At 37.4% G+C, this 26,366-nt stretch overlaps 1 protein-coding gene across 7 annotated transcripts in view; it reads right to left on the bottom strand.

Moving 5' to 3' along the window:
* LOC124172285 (zinc finger protein 37-like) overlaps window positions 1–26,366 on the bottom strand; it is a 56,207-nt gene that overhangs the window by 21,367 nt on the left and 8,474 nt on the right. For 6 of the 7 annotated variants that reach the window (XM_046551710.1, XM_046551709.1, XM_046551711.1 and 3 more), the window contains 3 exons: window positions 20,237–21,018; window positions 12,969–13,121; window positions 9,088–9,207 (listed from right to left, as the gene is read on the bottom strand). In XM_046551710.1, the coding sequence (XP_046407666.1) occupies window positions 9,088–9,207; window positions 12,969–13,121; window positions 20,237–20,782 (819 nt within the window). In that variant the 5' untranslated portion in view covers window positions 20,783–21,018. The remainder of the gene's footprint in view (window positions 1–9,087; window positions 9,208–12,968; window positions 13,122–20,236; window positions 21,019–26,366) is intronic. The other variant, XM_046551712.1, reaches the window with a different exon arrangement.

A 26,366-nucleotide genomic window follows, 5' to 3' on the forward strand; every position in this document is an offset into this window, starting at 1 on the left:
ACTGCTGAAGAAGTATTTCACTTTTCTCAATTGTGCACTGTAGCGATGTGGATGAAACTAGAATGTTAGTATCATCAGCATAAAGGACAATCTTTGAACAGTCTGTTTGTAGATTATGAGGGAGATCATTAATATGTATCAGGAATAAATAATATATCAGTACTCAGTATCAAGGTTCTTAGACTGTAAGGTTGCCTCATTCGTAACTGCGCATGCGCCAGCAGAAGTCCCGTTACGTCACTGTAGACCCTGTATCCCAGCTGATCCTAGCCATTACAATTTTTGCACGCCAGAAATTGAGAGAGAATAAGTTCCTGAGGCCTTGCCCCGCCTTGTGTTTAACGCGAATCTGAACACATTTCATGCAATTTCACTGGAAATCGTCTTTGTAATCCACTACTCACAAGACGAATTTTTTGTGGGTGAAGAGCACCTTTAATCGTAGGATATGCCAGGCTCCCGTTGTACTGTGGCAACGTCCTCCAACAGCTTGACGAAAACGAAGAAAGCTGGACGGAATGTCTCATATCACAGGTGGATGCTTAAATTGAAAAATCTTTTTATTGTGCATATTAACTAATTGAATCATTGACCATGTCTCGCCCCCCACACATGTGAAAAAAGTGGTGAAAGTGAATCAGTCAGAAAAACTAAGTGGATATGCTAAAGATTTCGTAATCAAGAACTTAGATGCCCCTATTGCATTGGAAAATCAGGAATTCTTCCCTTTTAAGGCCAATTGAACTGAATATTTTGCGCACTCATTCATGCAGGGACTATTTTGCAAATTCTTCATTTACCTCGTATGCTATGAGTAACATCGTGTGCCAATGGTAAGATATCAGGTAAACAAATTTCTAGTACTTAGTCTGTAAATTTGAGTCCTTTCATATGCCTTTGAGAGCTTTTGAGAAATTTTCGAGGTCAGGGTTGCGTAAAAGTGTTTATTAATTTGGGGACAGAAAATATTTAGCGTGTATAAAAATATTTATCAGGAATCAAGTGTTAAATCGTAGTTCACATAAAAGAAACTTACGTTAATTTTAATCATAATATTTTCTCTCGAACTAGTAAATTGGTTAAGAATAGCCTTTATAAACTTATAAATGTTGACTTGAGTCAAACCAAATAATATTTTTATGTACTCTTTCGCATTTATCTTCATCTGCAAACTGCAGTTTCCTGCAGTGCTTTTTGGTGCCATGAAGCATTTTTCTTTTAGGTTTTTTGACCAAAGGCTACAGTGGAAACTTTCTGTGGGATTTAAGATAGAGAAAGAGTCCTCTGATTGTAAGGCTGTTCTCCACTCAAGCAGGCAACTATGGTGCTGTTTTGATAACGGCAATTGTTGGTGGTTCATTTTCCATTTCTAGAAAGTAGTTTACCGGGGAATTCTTATTTCTCTCAGCATAATATTGACGTTAGTTCTGTTTCATCTTTATGATTTTTTGCTTAACGCATGATCACTTTGAATTGCTATTACGAATGATTTGAAAATGGTAATAACGCTAAACTTACAACTCTTTTCACTCTATATGCTTATTTTTTTCTTCTCATTGAAGTAAAGGATTTCAATGTGCATAATTTTCTTTATCTCATATATTTTCAAAGCCCGGCGAGGAATGAAAACGAGCATAATTTCTATTTAAAAAGTGGCGGAACTGCAATTTTTTGAAGCAACTTATTCGTTTTTTGCGTATTTTCCTCCCAGCTATATTAATCTAAGTTTAAATTATATTGCGGAAGTAGCAAGGAAAACAGTGTTTTTGAGAGTTACAGGAAGGAAGTGTGGACACGGAATTAACTCGCACACCTTCCCATTTCATCACTTCATCAGGTAATTATAGCGTCTGAATACACGAATTTATCTTTTTTTAAATCTTAACATCATTATTTTCATAAATCGGCATTCAATTTAAAATTCCGCTTATAGTGTTCGATCTGGGGTACCGACTTACAAAAAATATTGGGGGGCCCAAACCGGGGACCTTGCCCCGGTAAATTTTATAAGTAGTGAATTTTAAGTCTTTTTTAAAGTATTTTAGAAGAGTCATATGATCAACATTAGAACCCTGATCACTCGAATCTCGATACCTGGACACTCCGGGGAAAATCGACAAGCCTGACACTTTTTTCCTCACATCTGTAACAAATTTTTGGGGGGACTCGGGCCCCCTCAGGCCCCATGGAGTCGGTGCCACTGTGTTCGATAGAGGGTAACTTCAAGAACTCGCTCCGGTAAGCCGTTACGCCTGCGGAAAGGCTAGAATTTGAAATGGCGCTGGAAGTTGGGTCTACAGTGAAGTCAGGCCAATGGGAGCCCGAGTCGCGAATGAGGCAACCTTTACTCTAGGAACCTTGACTCAGTATAACTCTCAATTCCTTACCCCCCTTCTGCTCCGTACTGAACGGGAGTGAAAACTGTTTGTATGGGCACAAAATTTATGACTTCTTAGTGCCGTGATGTCAGAGCTCACTTTATCACTGAGCGAAGTTGAGCTGCCAGGCCTGACTTTCATTAAAGACGTTAAAATTGTCCGTTAAAATAACAAAGAAAAATAGAGGGAGGTTTCCACGCCATAACTTAGATTCAAACACTGCTTTTACCAAATGGTGCATACGGTTCGAAAGAGGGGTCCTTGCTGAAGGTCATACACACGATCGAAGAACTCGGGAGCGGATATTAATTACGTACGGAGGCGGAGAAAGAACTCCTGGCCTGACTGGTAGAGCCTGTCAATTAACATGCTCCAAACTGAATGTATAAAGAAATAAAGTATTTCTCAATAAACTATTATGTCCTCTCTGTGGAAGGCAGAGAGGACATAATAGTTATAGTAGACATAATCTTAATCGACCAACAGCAAATGGCAATTGAAGTTAATATGCCATCTCATTTAGACTTATTCAAGCTTTGAGTAGGAGGAACAACATTTCCAGGCATATCTTGATACATAATGGCTGATAAAATGGTGGAAAAAACCCTATCATTTTAATTAATTACCACATAATTTGACATTTCACCCCATAAATGCATTGTTTCCTAAACACCTTGCGATTTCCTCATAAAAAATGGATTCAAAAGTATGAATGGCATCAGCAGAGAAATTGAGCATAACAAAGTCAAAATCAATTGACAATAACCGACGGTTTTATGTCTATACATAAATGGCTATTTTGTAACTGACACCTGGTAAACAGACGGTTTGTAAACACGACATCTCGTAACTGTGACAATTACTAACCAGAAAATTTGCAGCTGACTATTCAAACTACTTAGTATAAAGACGTACTGTAACCAGAAGTGATGAAATCAACTCATGGATGGCATGAAAAATATTAATACTCAAAGTACCCTGAGTGTTTTCCATCATCCTTGCACATTTTTGATAGTGTTTTAAGCTTATTCTACTCTGAAATGTTTGCTTACGATGCCTTTGATCCACTGACGCCTAAGGAGCAATTAATTTTGCTTGATATTTGGACAATAATAATTTACTATCAAAATATTTTAAAAAGTTAATGTTTTAAAAATAAAAATTTAAACAGCTCTTTCAGAAAGGGCTTTGATTCCCTAGAGCCGAATTTGATATTATTCTGTTTGATTGTTAGTTTATGATCCACTGAACCCCAATTTGCGTTCACTTTTACTTAATCCTTGACATTTGCAGGTACACAAATAAAGTATTTGATCAATTAAATGTTAAAAATTAAAATATACAATAACAGCCTTCCTGAATGGCTTCAAGACACTTGAGTCAAGTTCCATGTTATAATAGATACAGTAAAACCCCTATGTACAGAACCTCTTTACATCATAAACCTCCATTCCAATGGCCCTGTCAGATTTACATGTAAATTTATAGGCAAACCTCTCATTGCACGTACCTCTTTATCTTGTAAAACCTCCATATATCTTAGCAAGGAGACACCCCCAAGACAGCCTAACTACCTCTGCAAATCGTACCAAGAGAATAAATAGAAACCATTTATGTGGCCGGCTGCAATTGCGTACATGGAATAACATTTTCAGCTATAAATGTTTCATGCTTATTTTTTGGTTATACCTTTAATATGCAGTACTTTTCATGTTAGCCATTAGTTGTGGCAATGTTGCTATTTCTATGCTATCAGCTATGGAAATATTTCCACTAACTTAGCTCCCATCAATGGAGACAGAAATACTCAACCGCATTGCTACTTCCGCATCTAAAATGAAATATATTTCACGAATTTACCATGACTCAAATAGGGTGGTTTCCTATTATTTTTTTATTGCCTAAATCGAAAGATTATTACTCCTGGGGTACGTATTTTGCGCTTTTAGATTTTTAAATGACAATTGAATGAAATTAAATGAAAGGTCATTTGCGCCATGAGGGAAGGATGGGTAAGGAAGGGTGGAGAGAAACCCGGTGTCGGCATTAGCCTGCTCTTAACGAAAGGCGCCAAGGGGACCACGGCTTAACGTCCCATCCGACGGATGGAGTGTTGCGCTTGAAATGTACTCCACACAACACTCGAGCAGGCATTGGGCAGTGTCTGAAAATTCTCTGCCGCTGCCGGGATTTGAACCCCAGTTCGCCGGGTGGGAAGCCAACACTCTAGCCACCACACCAATCCGATCCCCCACTTCAAATATACGTGTGCAGATAAGTGTGTGGACAGTGTCTGTATGTGGCTCAGCCTTGAAACACAATGGGGAACATGCATGAAATTTGTTCATCATGCTAGTAAGTCTTATTGAATAGACAATTTTCGCACGAGTCCAAATATGTAAGCCAAAACTCTCCTAGTACTACACAAACGTCATTAAATGCTTATTAAAAGTGATGGAATATCGCTTATTGTCACGTGACCTGAAACGCCCTCTGACGTCATCGCACGGTACACCATTCACTTCGCTAAGAGAGTAGAAGGGCAGACTCTTGATTGCAATATATAGAAGTAAAAATCATCAACGAGCTTTGTAGTAGTTCCTAAAAGGACAAGTTGACTTAATAGGGATTTAAGAAAGCACAATACCACAGTTTACTTTTGGTCGACTCCCTTATGGCGGCTGACTTCCTGAAAAATAGTGATTGCTTCCAAATCTCACCAAACAATCCCCTTCTTTTAAATCAATAACGCCTTGGCAACCCAAAATATTCACAATCTGCTGTTTGACGTTAAAACAGCAATTATTTTCCCCATATTTGCATTTGAGTCCCAGCATAGACCAATTTTTTATCCACTTCCTCAGTCTGCTATCAGTGGATTCCGTGCCGTGACGTCACGCTCCGATGACGTCGTGTTTTCAAGCAGCCGATGAAGATTAATTTTCAAAGACTAATAACTCAGCTAAAAAACATTATTCATCCGCGAAATTTTCGGTGAGTACATTTAAGATAGGGATCTGCTTATTCTAGTACTTTAAAAAAATTGTGCCTTAACAGAATGAGTTAACTTAGATCATTAATTAAGCGTGGGGCTAGTGGAAATGAGTTTTTTTTTTCAGCAATAGGGTTTGAGACGTATTTTTGCCGTCGTAGGTTACCGGGCGATTGACTTCCAGGTAGAGAGTCTACGCTAAAGCCTTCAAGGTCATCGGTATTCACGGGGGAGAAATGGAGCGGTGGCCGAGTTGCGCATGAATAGCATCAACATATAAGAGGGTCCGCTATAGAGTCTCAAACACAATAGCTTCGTTCCCTCCCCGCAGTCGTAGGCCCTCTGCGTCTCAAGAATACAGTTCAGCAGTAGGTCATTTCGATGGAGCCATGCAGAGTAAAAACCAAGAGAAAATGGCAAAAAATAGGAATGCGGGTAGAAAAATCAAGAATTTATCAAGAAAAACCATAAACCTAGAAGAGAAATTGATATAGGTCAATTGCTTTGAAAATGGAGAACGTCAAAGCGATATTGTGCGGAAGTTTAAACGCACGATGCCTTATTCTGAATAAAGACGAAGTTAAAACATCAGTTACCTCAGCCGCACCAACTTCAACCAAGCGGTCTACACATACGGAAAGTTCATAGTGAATCAGTACAAAAAGACGAGAGTGGTAATCGCTCCGAGACATTTAGTGAAAGCTCTGGTTGGTTCCAGAATTTAAACGGCAAGCAGGTATTTTCAGTGCGGCGATATCAGGTGAATCTGCAAGTGTTGATAGCGCAGTCACCACAACATTTTTTGATGAACTCCAAGCTGTGATTGAAAGTGGCTCCTTTCCCCCTCAACTAGTTTTTAGTGTTGACGAGACGATATTCTATTGGAAAAGAATGCATTCTCGTCAATTCATTTTCAGGGAAGGAAAACCTGGGTCAGGTTTCAAGGAATTTAAAGACTGTTTTAGGTAGCTGCTATAATGACTCGGAGGACTTCAAATTAAAATGATTTATCATTCATAAACTCCGCTAGCTATAAAATGGCATTCACAGTAGCGTTTGCCTGTCACTTCGATGAGCGACAAAAGGGCCTGGGTGACACAATAGTTGTTTTTACACTGGTTTGAAAAATCGTCCACTGCCGGCAATGCATTAAGAACCCCTGAGATAGCAGATGTTAGCCCACCGGGACGACAGGAGGGAATTTCAAAAGCACTTAAGAATTTTTTTTGACGTGAATATAAGTCTTCAAATGCGTGCAAACTATCTTTAAAGATGTTTTAAACTATAAACATTTATATAAATAATGTTTTCTAAGGCTATTTATGGGAATATATATGTTTTAGAGGAAATTCAATACCCAAGACCTATGCTACCAGGAACGCATCCCTATCTTCCCAATGTTAAAACGATCTCGTATAACGCAAATTCGTATTGCGCAAAGACCCCAAGGAACGCATCCCTTGCACTATACGAGACATGGGTGTATGTTAATTCCATCATCAGTCATGTGAAATATTTATCCTGAATAATTGACAGGTTTAAAGAGTGTATGCAAACTGGAAGATGCAGCACAATCTCGACAAATAGCGCTTATTACTTTCTCATCCTCCTCATCCACGGCGATTTCCACAGTATAAGCTTATTGTTCTCACCTAACGTTCTGGTGTCACCTTAGCCTCAACAGTTCAAACGCTCAAATTTATTAACACTTGAACCTAACAAACTGCCGAAACACCGTATGTCTCTCTTCCAGACCAGGAATGCTAATTAAATCGGCGTAAAATATGATCCATGTTATTTCTCTAAAACGTCAACTTTACATATTCAAATATTGCGCCAAGTACACATTAAAGGAATGAGCAAATGACAGTAGTTAAAATGAGATACAAACCAAGCTTTAGATTACAAGCGAACAAGATTATTGATTTAATTTATGCTACATTTCAATTTCGCGGCTTCTCAACTTCGCGCCGAGAAATCTTCATTACCGGAGAAGAAATAAGCGGCCATTAATTAATCTACCTTCAGAATGTTCCCAGAGTGCGTCTTTACGAAGTCGGAGTCAACCATTGCGCAATACAAGCACCGTAAAATTTTTAAACTATTCACATCTGTTTTTCACACACCCTTCAAGTTATGAATCAGTATCGTCGTAGATGTTTGTTAACGACTTTACCATTTTGTTATTGCCATGGAGCGAGTCTGCTCACTCGCATTCTGACGTAACAGGGCGTTTTTGTGGCGCGAAAGAATTTTGTAATTTTTGGGAACTTTGAAGCTCTGAAGCAACAAGAATATTGAGAATTATGAAGTCATACTTTGCAGACGTAAATAACTTTAACTTATTAATCTAAAATTGAAAAAAAATCACCTTTTTAATTTTATGATAGCACCCCATTGTTTATCTAGTCAGTTTTCGAAATAAATATTTGTTCATTTTTCATAATAAATAAACTAAGAATTGAATTCTTTGTCTTTTGAGCCACGTTTACAATTTTTAAACGAATTTCTACGATAAATATTAACTTATATCTCGAGTTATGTATAAACATCAACATGGAAATTGCTGCTGCATTAAATGTGTTTATAATGACCTTAGAACTTCGTTTAAAATTTAACAATGCTCAGATTGAGGAATTCAATTCAAAGTCTGCAATTTAAGTGCAAGCAACAATTATCCATTTGCTAAATACATATAAGCTATCCATAAGTTGACCGCGAACCAATGCCGCAGGTATGGTCGTAAACCCAGAAAGGATGGAGCACAACTAATTTCCGAGTCCGAGATAATGCGGAGTCTCTGCGTGGAGGGGTTGAAAAAGGTTCACCGAGACCCTTCTTAATGAATGTCCTCCAAAAATGCTCCGTACCACGAGAAAGAAGAGTCTCTTGGGGCTCAGTACAGCAGTCATGCTAACAAAGACGAAAACCCCGCCGCCTCGAAAGGGTTAAAAGTTGGCAATACCGTATTTCCCCGAATATAGTCCCCCCCTAATTTTTAGGCTTCAGTTTCGGGAAAAGTAAAAAAAATGCGTTTGAATATAGTCCCCCCCCTTTACGTTTACCATTACCGTTTTTTTATTACCGTTTAGGCATTTTTGGAAAAAAAGGGGTGACTATATTCAGACATATATGGTAAATGCTATTCAACTCATTCATAAAGAAGAGCATGGTCCATTTTTATTGAAATACACATCGATATAAATTTATTTATGATGCTTATGTTTCAAAAAAATTGCAAATTTAGTAAAAATGACTGGATTTTTCAGTAGGGCTATAAAATAAGCTGTCGGCACTCATAGTTTTAAACAGTACTCAGTATAACTCTCAATTCCTTACCCCCTTCTGCTCCGTACTGAACGGAAGTGAAAACCGTTTGTATGGGCACAAAATCAATGACTGCTTAGTGCCGTGATGTCAGAGAGCTCACATGATCACTGAGCGAGGTTGAGCTGCCAGCGTGGAAAAATACACCAAATCGGCTCACTAAAACGGATCATTCATTTCAAATGATTCATACATGAAAGCTCTTCTGTAGTTGTTCATGATTGATCAGGTGAGGGAAAATGCTGCAGGTTTCTGCTGAGAGGTGTTGGGAATATTTCACAACGGAATGACATTGTGCCACAGAAAAACAGTACTATATAAGGGAAGAGGACACTGATACACAAAACTGTAAGCACAGAACTGTGCTTAACAAAGCAAAAGTGAACTTACCAAGTCATCAGTCCCAAGGGGGTCTAAGACACCACTTGAAATCTCAGCTTGATCTCTTGTGTAAGACACGGGATTATTCCCCTTCCCGAGGTGGTCTTCAATCTCCTCTTTCACATTGAACTGAAAGAAAATGCTTGGTGTCATTTAATAATGGCAAAATTATAATACCCTTTTTAAATAACGGCAATGAAAACCTACTATTTTACCAGAGACAACTCAAGCTGGACAAAATCATGTGCTCACGAAATTCTTATCACTCTTAGTTCAGCCTAGCAAACATTTAAGTTCAACTGCTGCAGTAATTTAGCCATGCTTTCCAATATTTATTATTTCATAAAAATACTAGCTGACTGGTAAACTTTGTACTGCCTTATACCCACTGAAGAGTTTAGTTACACCATTTGTTACTCAACAGTGGCTGAACTGATTTTAGTAATATTTAACTTATTGTAAGAAATTAATTTAAAAAATCAATAAAAATATAAAAATAAGTATCAAAATAGCTCTTTAGAAACATTTTTATATCCAGACTTCACCAGGGACATCGACCAAGGCATTTATACGCGGATTTCTTCAGTGAAATTTCTAATTTTTATGTTTTTAACTAAGGAAATTTAAGATGTTGTGGTCTTATAAAGTAGTTAACAGTGTTGAACCCGTTCTTAGGGCATATTAATGCCATGCTACTCTGATACTTGACTCATGCTCAAAACCTTGAAAAAATAGCTTCTAGGGAGCAGCATTAATATGTCGCGTGCCATTAATAACTCAGTTTGGAAAAGTGCTTTGCACAAACGTGCCCCGGTCTACCCTACACATTCGGATTTAATCTCTTCAGTCAAGTACCATCTGATACATTTTTTCTACATTCAGACCTCAAACACTCACCTTGTTATTAGTTAATCGTCATTGCAAATGCAACTTGCATTGGAAATTCAATTCGCTAACACTGAAATTGGTTGGAGTCATGGGAAATGAAAATTTTCAGTGAATTTTGAGTAAAAAATGAATTTTTCTTTGAATTTTCCTTTGAGCATGGATGTGTGCATCGCACTGATTAACAGTTGTTTTAATCACCAAACAAATAACATTAATTAGTTTTGGTTGTTTAGATTTTAAAGCATCATCATCACCAGCAAACCAACCATCAGCTGTAAATTGAGCTGTGGTAAGCCAGGAGCAACCAATAAGTTTAAAAATGCACATGGATAATTGGAGACTTTGTCTCCCTTTGTTACAGTCAATAGATTTTAGTGACAGCAGAGTGCCAACTATTTGATACTGAATTGCTAAGTTTAAGTAATGTAACATCTTTGTTCTTAGCGGCAAAAATTGCTCGTTCACTCAACCAATCGTGAATTTTGTGGCCATCAGTCATGTTCGAGAACACTTTGTTGATGAGCTAATCTTTCGACAGGAAATGAAATCAATCCACTTAATTAGTCAACAGGAACACTACCATTACCAACAGTCAACAATTGCTTGGAGATATGACTACAAACATGGTAGTGATGAGACTGGGCTTAGCTGGAATTAACACGTTGCGTACCGGGGTATTTTAATTCCTAGGAATGCTGAGATTGGAAATATGTGCCTATTAGGGCATAATGCCTTTGGTTTAAACATGGTTAAAAAGCTAATGTTTAGAATATAACTTTACCCAATCAAACGTTATGATGCATCAATTCATTATGAATAAAGAACAACAACTGAAAACATACTAACAAATACGTATTGTACGCTTTAAAATTGTTTAGGTTAACGCGCCCAAATGACGAGAATCTTCGTCATCCGTCCGGAACGTTCCGGAAAAACATGACGAGAATTCTCGACATCCGTACGCAACGTGTTAAATTTTTTAACCCTTTCCTGCCGGAACTTACAATTGGATGTTTTCCGTGCCAAAAGTAGCATGAGAATATGTTAAACATCTCTGAATGGAGCTCTTTTTTGGGTTGGAGTCACCCTGGTATTTCCATTCCTCAGATTTGGGACCCTACTCAACCTTAACCCGGCCATTGGACTAGACCCTCTAACCCTATCTAAGCACGAATCCATGGTCAACTTATTGTGCTACCAATATTTTTTCAACCAAATATTGCAATAGATCATCAATAACTTACTCTTCTAAAGGAATTATGAACATTTTTTAAGGATTGTGGAATTTTACTCAAGATTTATAGCGTTAACAATAAAAAAGTTAGTGCATATAAAGTACTAAGACTACAAGCCCAGAAGTGTGTTATTTTCAACCCTTAACCAGTAACGGGCAATTCCTTTTACACTACCAGTGAAACAAAAATTCACAAAACACAGCGAAGTCATTTTTATTGCTTACAAGGAGACGTCGCCAAAGTGATGTTCAGGATCTGGATACGGATGTTATTTTCTGAAAATATAAAGGTAAGATAGAATAAGTGTCACGGATTTCTTCCACATAGGCCCGGGTTCGAGAGATATTCGCTAGTAAAAACTTCGCGCAACATGACATCCCTTGAGTAATCGCCGTATTAAGGCACAATTCGGAGTTTTGTTTAAATCCATAAATTGATATTAAATTTAAAAAAATCTCGAAGTAACTAAATAAAACGAATGGGGATAAAATGTAACAGTGACTTCAAAAATTAGAAGAGAGAAAAACACGGCCGTAGTTAAGAGGTTAGTGATAACTCCAGGGACGTCATGCTGTGCGAAATCTTTACAAGCGAATATCTCCCGAACCCGGGCCTATGTGGAAGAAAGCCGCGATCCTTTTTCTTCCTTACCTATATAGTTTCAGTTAATAACATCCGCATGCAGATCCTGAACATCACTTTGGCGATGTCTCCTTGTTAGATTATTGTTTCGTTGACTTCTCAACAATTATAAACCTTATATTTAATATTATGCATTCCCAATACAAACCAACATTTTCAGTAAAAATTGCTATTTGAAACAGGATCAAAAAACTGATATCAAAAACACTTCAGTAGTTATTATTATTAAAAAAAGTTGTTGTTATTATTATGGTCCTTTTCAATTAAGTGCCTAATTTTCCACGTTACGCACCTAAAATGCTTCCTGACAAATTATTTATTATTATTACTATTCTTGAAAAATCGCTAGGAATTGTTTTTAACAAGTTTTTTAATTATTTCCACCAGCATCATGTTTATTCCTTTTTCCAATTAAGTGATGTGAGGTCTCTACGTGAGACCACTACGAAAATTCAGTACTCCTAATATATAAATTATTTGGTTTTAGAAATCCCAGTTTAGACGAATGGCAATGGTCAATTTTAACTGTATTTGAAAAAGGCCAGATTGGCGCTCATACGATGCCACTCCACGTGACTTCACAGTGACCTAGACTCTATATGAGTAGTCAGTAGTTTTACATTGTCTGAGATAACCAATGCATGCATGTGGCATAAAACTCAGGGAAATATTTCTTAATAATCACCTATTAAAATTGCCTATGGTCGGAAAGTTTCCTTCATTTGATAGGGTAATAATAATCGTTATTTAAGCCAAGCACTACCTGCTAGCAGGGTACTCTAGCTCAAGGTCAGGGCTAGCAGCCTGCATCGTATCAGTGCTCATAGCCTCGCACCAAGGTGGCCTCACTTGGCAGCGGCTGGAACCAGAATGTCGTCACACGGGTTTTTCCCAGCATCCATACTTTGCCGTCGCATTATTGTGGCCTTGAAAATGCCTACTTTTCATTTAATCATGAAGAATAGATATCGTAATTTAAAAATCTAAAAACGTGAAATATGTACTCCAGGAGTAATAATCTTTCGATTTAGGCAATTAATAAAGATAGGAAACCACCCTTTTCAGAAATTTTCACAACTCAAGGTTATTCAACCCAGGTTATACTGCACATGGGAAAAAACTTACCAATATATTGGTTCTGGGTACTCGGTAGTCTGGCACAGGATTGCACATCTCAGTCGTTTGGACTGAGTTGCCTCTTATCACATCTTGAACGCAGTCTTTTGACTCAGCAGATGACCCCAACTCGTCATCACCTGCCCCCTTTCCTTGGATACCCTGAAGAAAAAGTGGCAGTGATCAACAACTCACCTCCTCCAAAATCAACAAAAATGTGATTTTTCCTAATCTCAATGAAACAGATTTTTAAGTTCGTTATCTATACTTTTTCATAAAAATTGACTGGAGCCAGCATGTCTGTTTATTAATCTCTCAAAAACTACATAACTGGCTAAAATTTGGCATGACAATTCTTGGATATATTTAGTTCACATAGTCCGTAGCAGGTGCTCAGCGAGGGGGGGGTTTTGGGGGATAAACCCCCCCCCCCCCCGAACTCAGAGAAATTTTTAAGTTTAACCTATTTTGCTTAATTGGATTAATATTACTTAAAGAATAGAGTAAATATTAATAAAATATCACTCAGAAGGCCATAAAACTCACCATTTTGAAGCATTTATCTGAAAAATTTTGTAAGGGAGGGCCCTGGCATCTCCTGCTTCCTGCTTACCCTGGCGGGTATTCCACACCCTCAACACCCGATACCCCCCTAGCCTTAATTCCTAGCTGTGCCCCTGGTTGGTAGCACAGCTAGGGGGGGGGGATTTGGGGGATAAACCCCCCCAGAGCTCAGGGAGACTTTTTAGTTAAATCCATTTCATTCTATTAATAATGGGTCCACTGGTTACTTGGGGCAGCCGCTGAATTGGGACAGATCTTGAAGAACAGAACCCAATGGAGGAATATCCCTGAGTATTCTCCGCTTAATTGGGACAGCAAGCCACTTTATTGGGCCATGAGTCGGCGGCATAGACTATACTAGCAACGAAATTAATTTTTTTTGTTTTCAGAATACTATTTGTTTTATTTTCCCCTTTGATTTACTCTCATTTTTCACAAATGTTCCTATTTTTGCCCTATTTTGAAAGCTCTTATTGTTACACTATCCGCAAGAGGATACAACTTTTCTTTAATAGGATTAAGTAAAAGGCATTCATTCGGCATCGCTCGAGGCTGTGAAAAATATTTTTAACTAAATTATTATCATTCTTAAAAATGATAATAATTTAACTAAAATCACTGATTTATTAATCAAAGTAATGGTTTAATAAACTTAGGTTGCACTATAAACGTTCTTTAGTCTTCTTTCTACCATTTCAAAGGTTTTTTATGCCCATATACAAGAGAGTTCGCCTAATTGGGGCAGCCGATTTATTGGGGAAAAGTGCACAAGTCCCGATATGTCCCAATTAACCGGAATCTACTGTATATGTCCTTATAGAAGAGTGTGAGGATTAATAAAATATTCCTCATAAAGCCATAAAACTCACCATTTCGATCCATTTATCATAAAAAATTTCTAGGGGAGGGCCCCCGTACCTATCGCTTATCCTGGTGGGTATACCACACACACCACGTCTAGTTGCACCTAAAAACCCCCTAGCCTTAATTCCTACCTGCACCCCTGCACATAGTGGCTACATTGTAACATCCTTGTACCCTTGGAAGGCCTTCAAATTGACCCTTTCACAGCACAATACATAATAGCCCAGGAAGACAATATGGGGGTCGTTCAAAGGTATTGATGTCGACTGCTTTCAGGAGCCGTTGACATCAATGGGCCTCGCTGCAAAAGCCTACATTACAAGCTGTGCAGACGTACATTTATTCCTTTTTTCAAATGATGAGTGCTAAAAATAGCCATGAACAATTGTAATTTTAACAGATACGGAATGAAAAACTGTTTTTTATTGTCTTGAAAATATTTTGGGACATTAAAGAGTCAAGCTTGCATTGTCATCCCACTCCACTTAATCTTCACTTAAAGACAGAAAACCTGGAAAACGTTGAAACGAGAAATGAATCTTGTTGTGAAAGCCTACATTACAAGCTGTGCAGACGTACATTTATTCCTTTTTTCAAACGATGGGTGCTAAAAATAGCCATCAACAATTGTAATTTTTAGAGTTACGAGAATGAAAAATTTATATATAGTCTTGAAAATATTTTGTGACAATGAAGAGTCAAGCTTGCATTGTTATCCCACCCTACTTAATCTTCACTTCAGGACAAAGAAACTGGAAAACATTGAAACGAGAAATTGCAAAGGACATTTCAGGAAGATAAAAATATTCATACCGAGGTACGGTTATCACCGTATACTCTTACGCATACTATGTCTTCCTTCGTCTCTATGAGACTTCTCAATAAAGAGCCTCTGCCACAGAGATGTCAAGCAGTAGAGGCTCGACATGGTAATTTAAGCTCAAAAACTCAGCCCCTTCAATTAGTCAGCAAGCAACAAGACCATTCCGACGTTGTTGAGAAAGAGATTGAACCCTATTTTAGTGAACTAGCTGTTCCCATTGCCCTTGTAACTGAATACTGGAAGAAAATGGACACTCTTCCATGACTTAAAAAGCTGCCACAAAAGAATCTTAACTTTTCCCCAATACTACACACTACCGATGGCATCAAAATGACGTGCAGGCATCATTTTGATGGCCTCCTCTGCCTTTCAGCCAAAGCTCCTTCATTCTCAGGCGACTTCACCTCAACACTTGAAAGTTTTAACCAACTGTAAACTCTAGGGTAAAGATTAGGACATATTAACTCTTAAACTGCGGGAACATTTCAAACAGTTTTGTTTTTCTCGGATAGCCTAGGAGAGTTTTGCGATACCTACAGTGAGGGAAAGAACACTTGAGCTCTACCCGGGGAGCAATAAAAATTTTGGGAAACTGCTGTAGGTAGTCGAGTATCCTCTATATTATTTCTACTGTATAGATACCTTTTTATCAACTTATACGCAACCAAACTCTACAAATCAGGTACCAAAATGCACAGAATTTATCAGAGAACATGCGACGGCATATCTTACTTCCTAAATATTGCTATTGTTTCCTAAAATTGGTTTTTAAATAATAAAAAAAAACAAAAAAATGGTAAATATTCCTGACATTAACCGCGCACAAACTGATACATTTGTTCATTTGCAACAATATCTCGCATTCTTTAAATAACTTTTATCAAAATGCGGCTGATTCCACGTTCAAGTCTCCTGTTGATACGTAAGTATGAGTCATCATGTGCCTTTGACAGAGGATAGTGTAATTACTTCCAATGTAGTGTTTAAAGAGGTCCTCTGACCTCAATCTATACATGAACATTCCAATTAAATTTGTACTTAAGACCCTGCCTTTTTTTCTACATTTTAAAATAAGAAATGCACCTATTCCTCTGTGGACCTGCATTGAAAAGAGCGGGGGAAGCCCGCTGGTAGTGGGCGCAGCACGCTTGTAAATATGTATACATAAAATATATAAGTATACATAAGTATGTATAGTAGCGCTCACTCTGCCCTCAGTGTAGAGAAGCAAGGAGTAGCACATGGTACAACATAGCACTACTCGTTAAACATATGATGCCCTACACTACTGTCGGTATCGGTGCTTACAACTTTTTTTTTTAAATACTATGGAAAATATGACTACAGGAAATGAACGATAAAACTATACAATTCAGTATAAACTAGGAATGTTAAACTACCCCAAAGTGCATGGAAAGAGAGCAGCAGGGAGGCATTTGGTTCCACCACCTACCGAAAAAAATTATATGTACAGTGAGTCCTCGTTTAACGTCACTTACCGTTCCTGAAAAATGTGACGATAAACGAAATGACGTTAATCGAAGCACAATATCCCATAAGAAACAATGTAAAAAGTGAATATCGGCTCCTAGACCTCACAATGCCTACGTGAAAAAATTTTAGCGTATCATATTTGGGCCATTTCTTACGATGGGAATGCCAAACTATGGCATAAACACGAGTCCCTGTCTTCATTGACGGCAATACCAGCAGCTACGTGTGCATCCTCCATTTTTGTATCTTCCCGCGTTTGTTTTTTCGGCTTCACTATGGTGGTCACCTGGGCATCATCATCGCTGAAACATCGTCGCAGTTACAGGAACCAAGATTATTGAGAACACGGCGAAAAAGTGACGACAAATACTCCGAGTTCTACACGGAAAAATTCCTAGAAATCACTTTTCAGGTTCCAGAAAACCGTTATGTCAAGTAAAATTTCCTAAAACTTTACTTGACATTTACGCACTTAACATTTGCGCACCTACCTGAGAATTCATTTTGTAGAAAATTTGCTATAAACGTAATCGAAATTGACAATAAACACACCGTTTTACACTTCGTTTAGACTGACTGTATTACCGCCCACAAAACGAACAACCTGCAACGCCCGCCGCTTTGCATTTTTTCCCGCGCGAAATTTAAAAGACCTGACCAGAGCTGACGTTATCGCGAAGCAAAGGTGCGATAAACGAATGACGGTCTCAAAATTTTCATGACGTTATCGCGAAATGACGTTAAACGGGGTGACGTAGAACGAGGACTCACTGTACATGGTTACTGCAGGAAAATTAACTGAAGACTGCTAACAAAAACCAAAACAAGTACATATGAGTAAAGATAAGTAAATATCAATATTAAATAGTAAATATCAATATTTGCTTAAGTATTTCCCCCAGTCAGTATGTTAACACTTAGAGTGCCAGGAGCGCTATCAGCGCTAAAATGCCTCAGCACTTTTGGCATAGTACCTAGGAAATCAGTTGGCGCTCCTCATGCAATGTCACTCTTAGATGCTGATAATTAACTAATCATACAATTGTCAATATTCATTTTACATTAACATTAACTACTTCCTTCAAATTACAAATATTAACTCATATTACCAAAAATTCGTCAAATAATATAATAAATAGGTGAAATCACATATAATAATAAAGATTTCCCTGAAGTTTTTGAACATTTTTTTAACCCAATTTTTTTCCCTAACCTACTGCAGAATCAGCAAAAATGCCTCGGCACTTTTGGCATGTTACCTAGAAAATCGGTTGGCACTCGAATGGTTAAACATTTGAAAATGTTCTCGCAGTCTAATGGTGAAAATGTTTCAAAAATATGCAATCAGCATGGCCACAATGCTCACATTTCCTCTTTGCTTTCAAAGTGTCACACATGTATCCTAGATGACTTAACCCTTTCGCGCCGAATTCCGCACCTGTGCGGCGAGGATTTTTTTTCCTGAACTACGAATGCCACACCTGTGCTGCCTGAATGTTCTTACCCTAACCAACGAATGCCGCGCCTGTGCGGCACAGGTCGAAAAAAGTGACCGTGGCGGACACAATAGACCCACGGACGCAGTCGCCCCTTGTGATCCACCTTAGCGCTAGCCCAGCCCCTTCTTCGGCCGCTCAGGTCGACCCTTTCCTATCCTCTCCACGCGGTCAACTACTGTTATTTGCAGTGTTTTTTCCTAAAAATATTTGTTGCTTACTTTTGAAATCCAATGCTAGAAATGAATTCATCTTTTTTTGCTGACCACATGGAAATTTCAAACAAAATTCTAACGTTAATATCAACAGAGTTATAGAACAATAGTAAATATACTAAAACCGTCTATATAAACGTTAGAACTTCGTTTAAAATTTCTGCACGCTCAGAAAAAAACCCTAAATTCATTTTGAATTTAAAAAAATTGATGCGAACAACAAGTATTTGCATATATTCTGCGTTAATATTTTAGCTAGTTGACCGCAGACTTGTGCTAGGAAGGGGCTTTTAATCCCTCTAGGGTCTGGGACAGAGGAAAAGGATTGGCGCCCCACCGAGTTGGGTCCAAAAATGTTTCAGGAGGGTCCCACTGCCTTTAGTCGACGCGGAAAGGCTTCGTACAGAGGAGTAAAGAAAACTTTCAAGAGACTCGTATTGAGGAAGAATTTCCTTCAACGAAGGTCCGGCGCAAAAGGGCTAAGTCTTTACCAGATTCCTTTCTCCCACTTATCAGTAGGCCATAGCCAGAAGGGCAGTGTCCTCACACTTCACTTTAACAATTTGACATCATGTTTTGCATTTAATCCTTATCTACTTGCAATGTTTTTTGAGATGTAGTACTGGCATGGCATTATGCCAGATACTCAAATTGTCTATTTAATTCCTTAATAACTAGTGACATTTTGTCAAAACAACCATGCATTTTTGAATGTTTAAAACTGGTTTTAACAGTTTTAGATTGTTATATTTTGATATTTTCAATATTTAATATTTTTTCATAATTAAAAAAAATGCATTTTTTTGGAAAAATGTTAAATCATATTTAATTTTCCCTCCATTCAGGTCCTGGGAACTCATGTTTCAATTACTATAACAAAATGCAAAATAAAGTAATAAACACCACTTCACCTCACAATGGTAATTACTACAATGCCAAAAAAATAAGGCATCTACAACACAACTAGTGGTGAGGGGACATACCAAGTCCCCAGAGCAGTTTGCACGATGTATACACTTCACAGGGGTGAGATATACTGACAAAAACCAGTTTGGTGAGAAGGGGAAAGTAGAATTAAAGTTATTTACTACCAAAGCGATGCAGCCAAGTCACCCTGGAAGTAAACAAATTTAGTATCCTGGGGGTCTACCGTCACCCCATGCCAGGAGTTAAATTCTATCCTACATTTCCCTTAGCGAAAAATCTGTTGAAATGTCAACGGTTAATTGGGACCAATCCCACGGTAACTGTTGAATCCTACAGTAACTGCTGAATTCATTAATAAATGTTGGATTTATCTGTCACTGTTAGAGTTAACAGTTATTGTTAGTTTTAACAGTTACTATTAGTTTTAACAGTTAATTCTATTTTTAACAGTTACAGTTAGTTTTAACAGTTAATTCTATTTTTAACAGTCAATTCTATTTTTAACAGTTACTGTTAGTTTTAACAGTCAATTCTATTTTTAACAGTTACTGTTAGTTTTAACAGTTAATTCTATTTTAACAGTTACTGTCAGTTTTAATAGTGGTTCAATTTACTGTTGAATTCAACTGCAGTTACTGTTGGATTCAACAGTGGTCCCAATTACCATATTTGTCTGAATATAGTCCCCCCTTTTTTTCCAAAAATTCTCGAGGTAAAAGTAAAAGGTGGGACTATATTCAAACGCATTTATTTAACTTTTCCCGAAACTGAAGCCTCAAAATTATGGAGGGAGGACTATAATCAGAGGGGGACTATATTCGGAGAAATACGGTAACTGTTGAAATTTCAACAGTTTTTTCGCTAAGGGTTTCCCTGCCGCTTTCTGTGCCTTACCGTACTGCCTCCTGCATTTGATGCAGTCAGCTCCGATGCATCCGTTGGCGATGAATATACTTTGTGCCCTTCATCAGAGCACCCAAGTTCCGTGACCGCCATACTAAGCACAAAATCCACGCTGTCCTGAAGTATAGTAAGACACTGGTAGGCCTCATTGTTCAGTAAATAGATTGCATGATGGAGCAAATCAAATCCAAGGAAATAGTTACTGCTTGTCCCTAATACTTTACGACGATATTTTCTATCATCTGGTAACTTGGCAGCAAAATCCACTATCAAATTCCTACCAGTAGAGCGAGTTAACCTCCGACCATCCACCAAATTTTGATTCAGCCACTCTAACCGGTTTTTCCCACAAAAGCTGTTCATATACCGATACTCCTTCCATTCCTCAGAAGCTGGAAGAGAGGTAATGACACTTTCCTGAGATTTAATTAGCACTTTCACAGTTTTTTGTTTACTTATCCACTGAGGAAGTCTTGGAAGACGTACTACCACAGTATCAGTTTTGGGGTATGATGACGATTTTCTTCTATGCCTCATGATATCCTTCAGTATGAATTGATAAGGTACCTACAGATGAATCTAACAAAAGCATCTACTCGTGAATGAACAAACACTTCGCACAAACTTGGAGATGACGTTCAAGATCAATCTTCCGCTACTTGTAACATCAAAAATTAACACCTTCATCATTAGCTCAGTTCCCAGGAATGGTTTCATTCAATTTCGATGGCTGGTGTTTCCTTAGCAGTGGGTAAACACACCGGTCTGAAAACCTGAAAAAAGAAATTAATTATATAAGTTTGATTAAATAAATTCACAATGGAAAGTAGCTGACACATTGCAATTCAAAATCATGAATACACTGCAAGAACTCTGAATGTGAACTAAACATAATTTTTCTATAGCTCGTTGATATAAATAAATAAAAAATCTTTTCCAGAGGGCAAACTGAGGTGCTTTATCAATGGGGTACACCATAAAATGCATTTTTGAAATTTTTTTGGTGAAGAGCCATGCTGCTTTGATAATATTAAGAGTTGTATAAGGTTATTATGCCAAACAAATTACATAAATGTGTTAAATGGATCACAAAAAACCTTGCACAAAACTAATCCATGTCAAGTAGTCAAAAGAATCAACTTATTTTCAAATAAGTCTCCCTAAATCGCAACAAACAATCCCTTTTCTTTCTTTCAACAACCCAACATTTGCTGTCAGGCACCAAAACTGTGTTTAAACTATGACCAACACTTTTTTAATTTGAGGACTTTTAGCCACTTAATTTTTATCCAATTTCTCACACTGTCCTCAGCAATACTGAGCACTGAAGTCATGTTTGGGTGCTCAGATGATGTCAAGTTTTCAATCAGCCAATAAAGAGTTATTTCTATAGACATATCTGACTTGAAAAACATTCTTCACATGTGAAATTTTCCTCCAGTACATTATAGGTAGGAACCATAGATTTAGAAAATAGATGACAGACTACAAGAGTCAATCAGGGCTAGACATCAACACTGACCATTATTTACAAATGATGAAATGAAGAGTGCAAAGATGTAACCAAGAAAAAAGTTGAACATAGAAAGAGATTTAAAGTGAACTAAAGGGAATTGCAAAGTATTTAGAATATATTTAAGTTCAATGGGTTACAGCCCATTTACAGATTAACAGGGTAGTTTCCTTCATCAAAGAAAACAAAATGCATTAATTGCTATTCGTTACCCACCAGTACTGTATTCATAATATACATGTTATTTGGTTTTACAAATCTCAGTTTAAACGTATGTCAATGGTCAATTTTATCCTCATTTGAAAAAGGCCAGAGTGGTGGACATGCGATGCCGCTCCATGTGACGTCACACGGACCTAGATGCTAGACGAGTAGTCAGGAGTTATACATCATCTGAGATTACCAATGCATGCATGAGGCACAGAGCTCAGAGAAACATCTCTAAATAATCACCTATTAAAAATGACTATGGTCGGAAAGTTTCCTAAGTTTGATAATCCTTATTAATGCCAAGTGCAACCTGCTAGCAGCCTACATCAAGGCAGTGCTCACAGCCTTGCACCATCACATGGCGGCAGCCAGAACCAGATTGACATAACACGGGCTTTACCCAGCATTCATACTTAGCTGTCGTGTTTTCGTGCACTTAAAAATTTTTAAATTTCATGTATCGCAAAAAATAGATATCGTCATTTAAAAATCTAAAAGCATGAAATACATATTCCACGAGTAATTATCTATTGATTTAGTCAATAAAAAAATAGGGAGCCACCCTATAATAATTTTGTAGGAAGATTGGCGCATAAAAGGAATTGAAGTAAATTTAAGCAATATTTATACTAAGATCCATGCTCGAATTTCAGATTACTTAAGGAATTTATATATTATATAGCATCCCCAAGAACACCAGAAGAATTTTAAATTCTGTATATTTCCAGTCCACAGGTAACGTAACCCATGGAAGTTTGATGTAGACCAAGATTATACACAATATATACCAACAATAATATGTTTACTACGTTTGCATAATTGCATACATTGCAGGAAACATTTCACATGGAAAGCTTGTTTGGTTGTTAGGGATTGCTTGTATTTATCATGTTTTTGTCATAGCAGTTGCATGAGATAAGTCTTGTGTTTCTAACAAAAAAGCCATTGACCTCATTTGGTTTGACTTACAAAACTTGCATTCCTAAAATCACACTGCCGTAACACGTTCCTTGCTCATGATGTAACGTCTATGTCATGGCAGTCCACAGCGTTACTGAAGATGTAAGGATTACGTTCCACCATGCGTATTATTTATTAGGTCCAGCGTTATATTCACCCTGAGTGCCAGCCACCGGTATAAGGGTATGGGAGAGGGTCAGTCAAAAGTCTTCGCTTGTTTGCCATGCTGAGAGCTCCGAAAATTTTTCTTTCAATTTTTTCTTTGTTTTGTCTGTTTTACCTCGTTTAGCTCTGCAAGGATGTCTTTGGTGGTGGGTTTTTACAATATATGTATTTCATTATTACTTTCATTTTATAATGCAGAAAATAGTCATTTCTGCTCCCAATTGTTCCTATACCTTTTTTAAAAAATAAAATATTACAAATATTCAACGCCAAATTAAAAAAAAGATCCCTTTGCAGTTGACGAGGAGACGTAAGATACTTGACTATAAGTTATTTTGACTTTCTTAATGAATTTTCACAAAATTTTTAACAAGTATCTATTTAACTGGTCTTACGAGAACGAATGGAAATATTTTCTCTTGATTTTATTTTCATTTTCAGTGTTCATTGACGCTAAGGTGGTTAACTGCTTGCCTAATTTTGGAAGTACTCCAGGCATTTGTAAATCACTTCTTATGATAAATAATAAATGCTTCCTTTCTCATATATTTAAAGTTTCCAAGTGAATTTCACTTGCTATGATTTTATCATGGAAAAATTTGTTTTTATACCCTGCACTTGAACTAATGCCCATATTTACATAAGCATAGGAAACACATAAGCAATCATGTGAATGTACTCCCCCACGTGCTCCTAATTTCGTGCTATCTGAACTATTCCAGCAGAGGGAGTTTTAATTTAAAAAATTTGCATGATCCATGGTACTCTATCATACTCTACATTCCCTTTAATCTACGTCCAAATACCAGATTCATTTCATATCCAGATGTATTGACACCACAGGAATGTACATAATCAAATGTCAAAGGGAACCGTCATCAAATCATTTGAATTGAAAATTTTCACCCTTTCAATGTTTCATTTAGTCATTTTAAATCATTGGAAATTTGGTTAAAAACAGTAAAATTAAATTAACAACCATACCAATTGATTTGAAAGTGAGCATCCTCTTTTTAACTGGCTGACCACATTCTAAGATGTCAAAGTGTTTTTCACAAAGTCTAAATATTTTTTTTTGAATGTTGGCCACTTCCTCCCTCAAGAAGTAGTACGACCTCCCAGAGCTTGTGGTTGCAGGAAAATCTAAGTAGTGATGAAGATGAGAGTGACAGTCAACTCATCAAGCAAAGGGGAGTTAACTTGGATGACTTGCTGACTAAAATTAACAATAAATTGCAAACAGATAGCTGGCAGGGTAAACTTCAAATGTTGACCCTGACCCCTTTATCTTGGTCTAAGAAAACGATTATGAGTTAATTTCATGTTTCAGACTACACTGTGAGACAGGCAAAAAAGTTACTTCAATAGAAGGGAATACCTGCTATGGCATCACCATGTGCTGGGAAACCACTTCCAAACTCCACAGTAGAGCTGGTGAAAAAGTTTTATGAGTTTGACAAGAATTCTAGACTGATTCCTGGAGCCAAAGATAAATTTAGTGTTGGTTAGAACGAGTATATGCAGAAGAGGTTGATTTAATGTAACCTCAAGGAACTTTACGTTCTCTTCAAATAGCAATATCCACAAGAAAAAATTGGGTTCCCCCAAATTTTGTTCACTTCAGCCAAAATGGTGTGTGATGGCTGGTGCTTCTTGGACTCATTCAGTTTGCGTTTGTGTCATAATTCAAAATGTGAAACTTCTAATTAGTGCCTTGCAATTGAAGGAAACATAAGGAGTTGATGGATATCATCATTTCTAAATTTTGTGAATACGACCCTTCTGATACAGTGAAACATAGGCAGTGGGTTTCCACTGATAGAACCGAACTTCAGTTGTTAACATCATCCATTGATGAACTCTTGGACATTCTATGCCTCAAAATGAATAAACTGATACCACATTATTATTACCATGGATCATGCAGTTTTTTTTAATTAAAACTCCCTCTGCTGGAATAGTTCAGATAGCACGAAATTAGCAGCACGTAGGGGAGTACATTCACATGATTGCTTATGTGTTTCCTACTCTAAGAGCCAGTAGCATACACTATAGTGAGATAATGCATGCTCCAATATTGTTTAATCATGAGTATAAGCTTATATCTCCTCTAAATTGTGTAATATCTATGTGCCTTAAAAAAGAGCCTTTTTTTCCGTGACCATGAATGAGTATTTTTTTTTACTAAAAGGAACGCCGGACTCATGATTTTTTTCTTCAGGATCTTTGCTCATACATTAATGATTACTTTAAACCGAACCATGAGTCTGTATTCCCATGGCCTTTCCCTGTGGATGCTGACAGTGAAAAATGGTACAAGCCAGATTTTTTTGTAAACTTTATTTTTTTGCAGCTGAATTACTTCATGCAGTGAATAATTAATGATAATCGTGGGATCATTATGGGTCACTTATCTTTAGAAAAAAAATCATGCCTTTTGATCTCACAGGAATACAGTTATGGATGAAAATAAAAATCACCATGTGTTGCACGTTGCGGCACTTCAGGGGTCACGCCCAAATTTCAATTGCTCATATTTCATCAACAATTGAAAATTGGGGGCTAAAATTGTACATAATTTCTATTTATACCAGAATGTATGACCTTGGCAAGTTTTATGAAAATCTGAGTCGGTAAGTGTCATGGCGTGGTTGATTTAAAATGGAATGACCCATGAGACTCATGATTGATTTTTTATGCAATATTTGAAATGCTTACAAGTATGTATTGGGCATTATCCACAACAAAACATGCCTCAGAGAGCAACCTCCCCCAACCCAATCTCATGCCGCTGAGCTCGGAGAAACTGATCCGGCCCGAGGATATATATGTCCGAGGATGTATACTGAGCAACGTGTGTCCCGAAGCAGAAATTACTAGATGGAAATATTCAACCATGGAAGAATTTCACTATTTTTTGGCCTTAACTATCATACAGAAATTATAATTATCGCCCCTATCCCTTATTATTGAAAAACTAATCCTTTATATGACTTACATTGCTTCCGAAGGCAGAATTCGCGTGATTGATTCATGTCAATTCTCCGATCCCTTCATTTCAACGAAAATCCATCCACATTCTCTCTGACTCCAGTACCCCTCTGATGGACTGCTTATTCACAATTAGCCCCGTAATAGACGCATTCAAGGAAACAATTGACAAAGTAGTGACCCCTTCACCTGACTTCCCCATCCTTACGTTCACTAACATATGCATTAGAGACTCATTACTTGATTTTTTCCATAATATTCGAAATCCTTACAAGCATTTAT

This window comes from Ischnura elegans (assembly GCF_921293095.1).
Source record: "Ischnura elegans chromosome 13 unlocalized genomic scaffold, ioIscEleg1.1 SUPER_13_unloc_1, whole genome shotgun sequence".
NCBI lineage: Eukaryota > Metazoa > Arthropoda > Insecta > Odonata > Coenagrionidae > Ischnura > Ischnura elegans.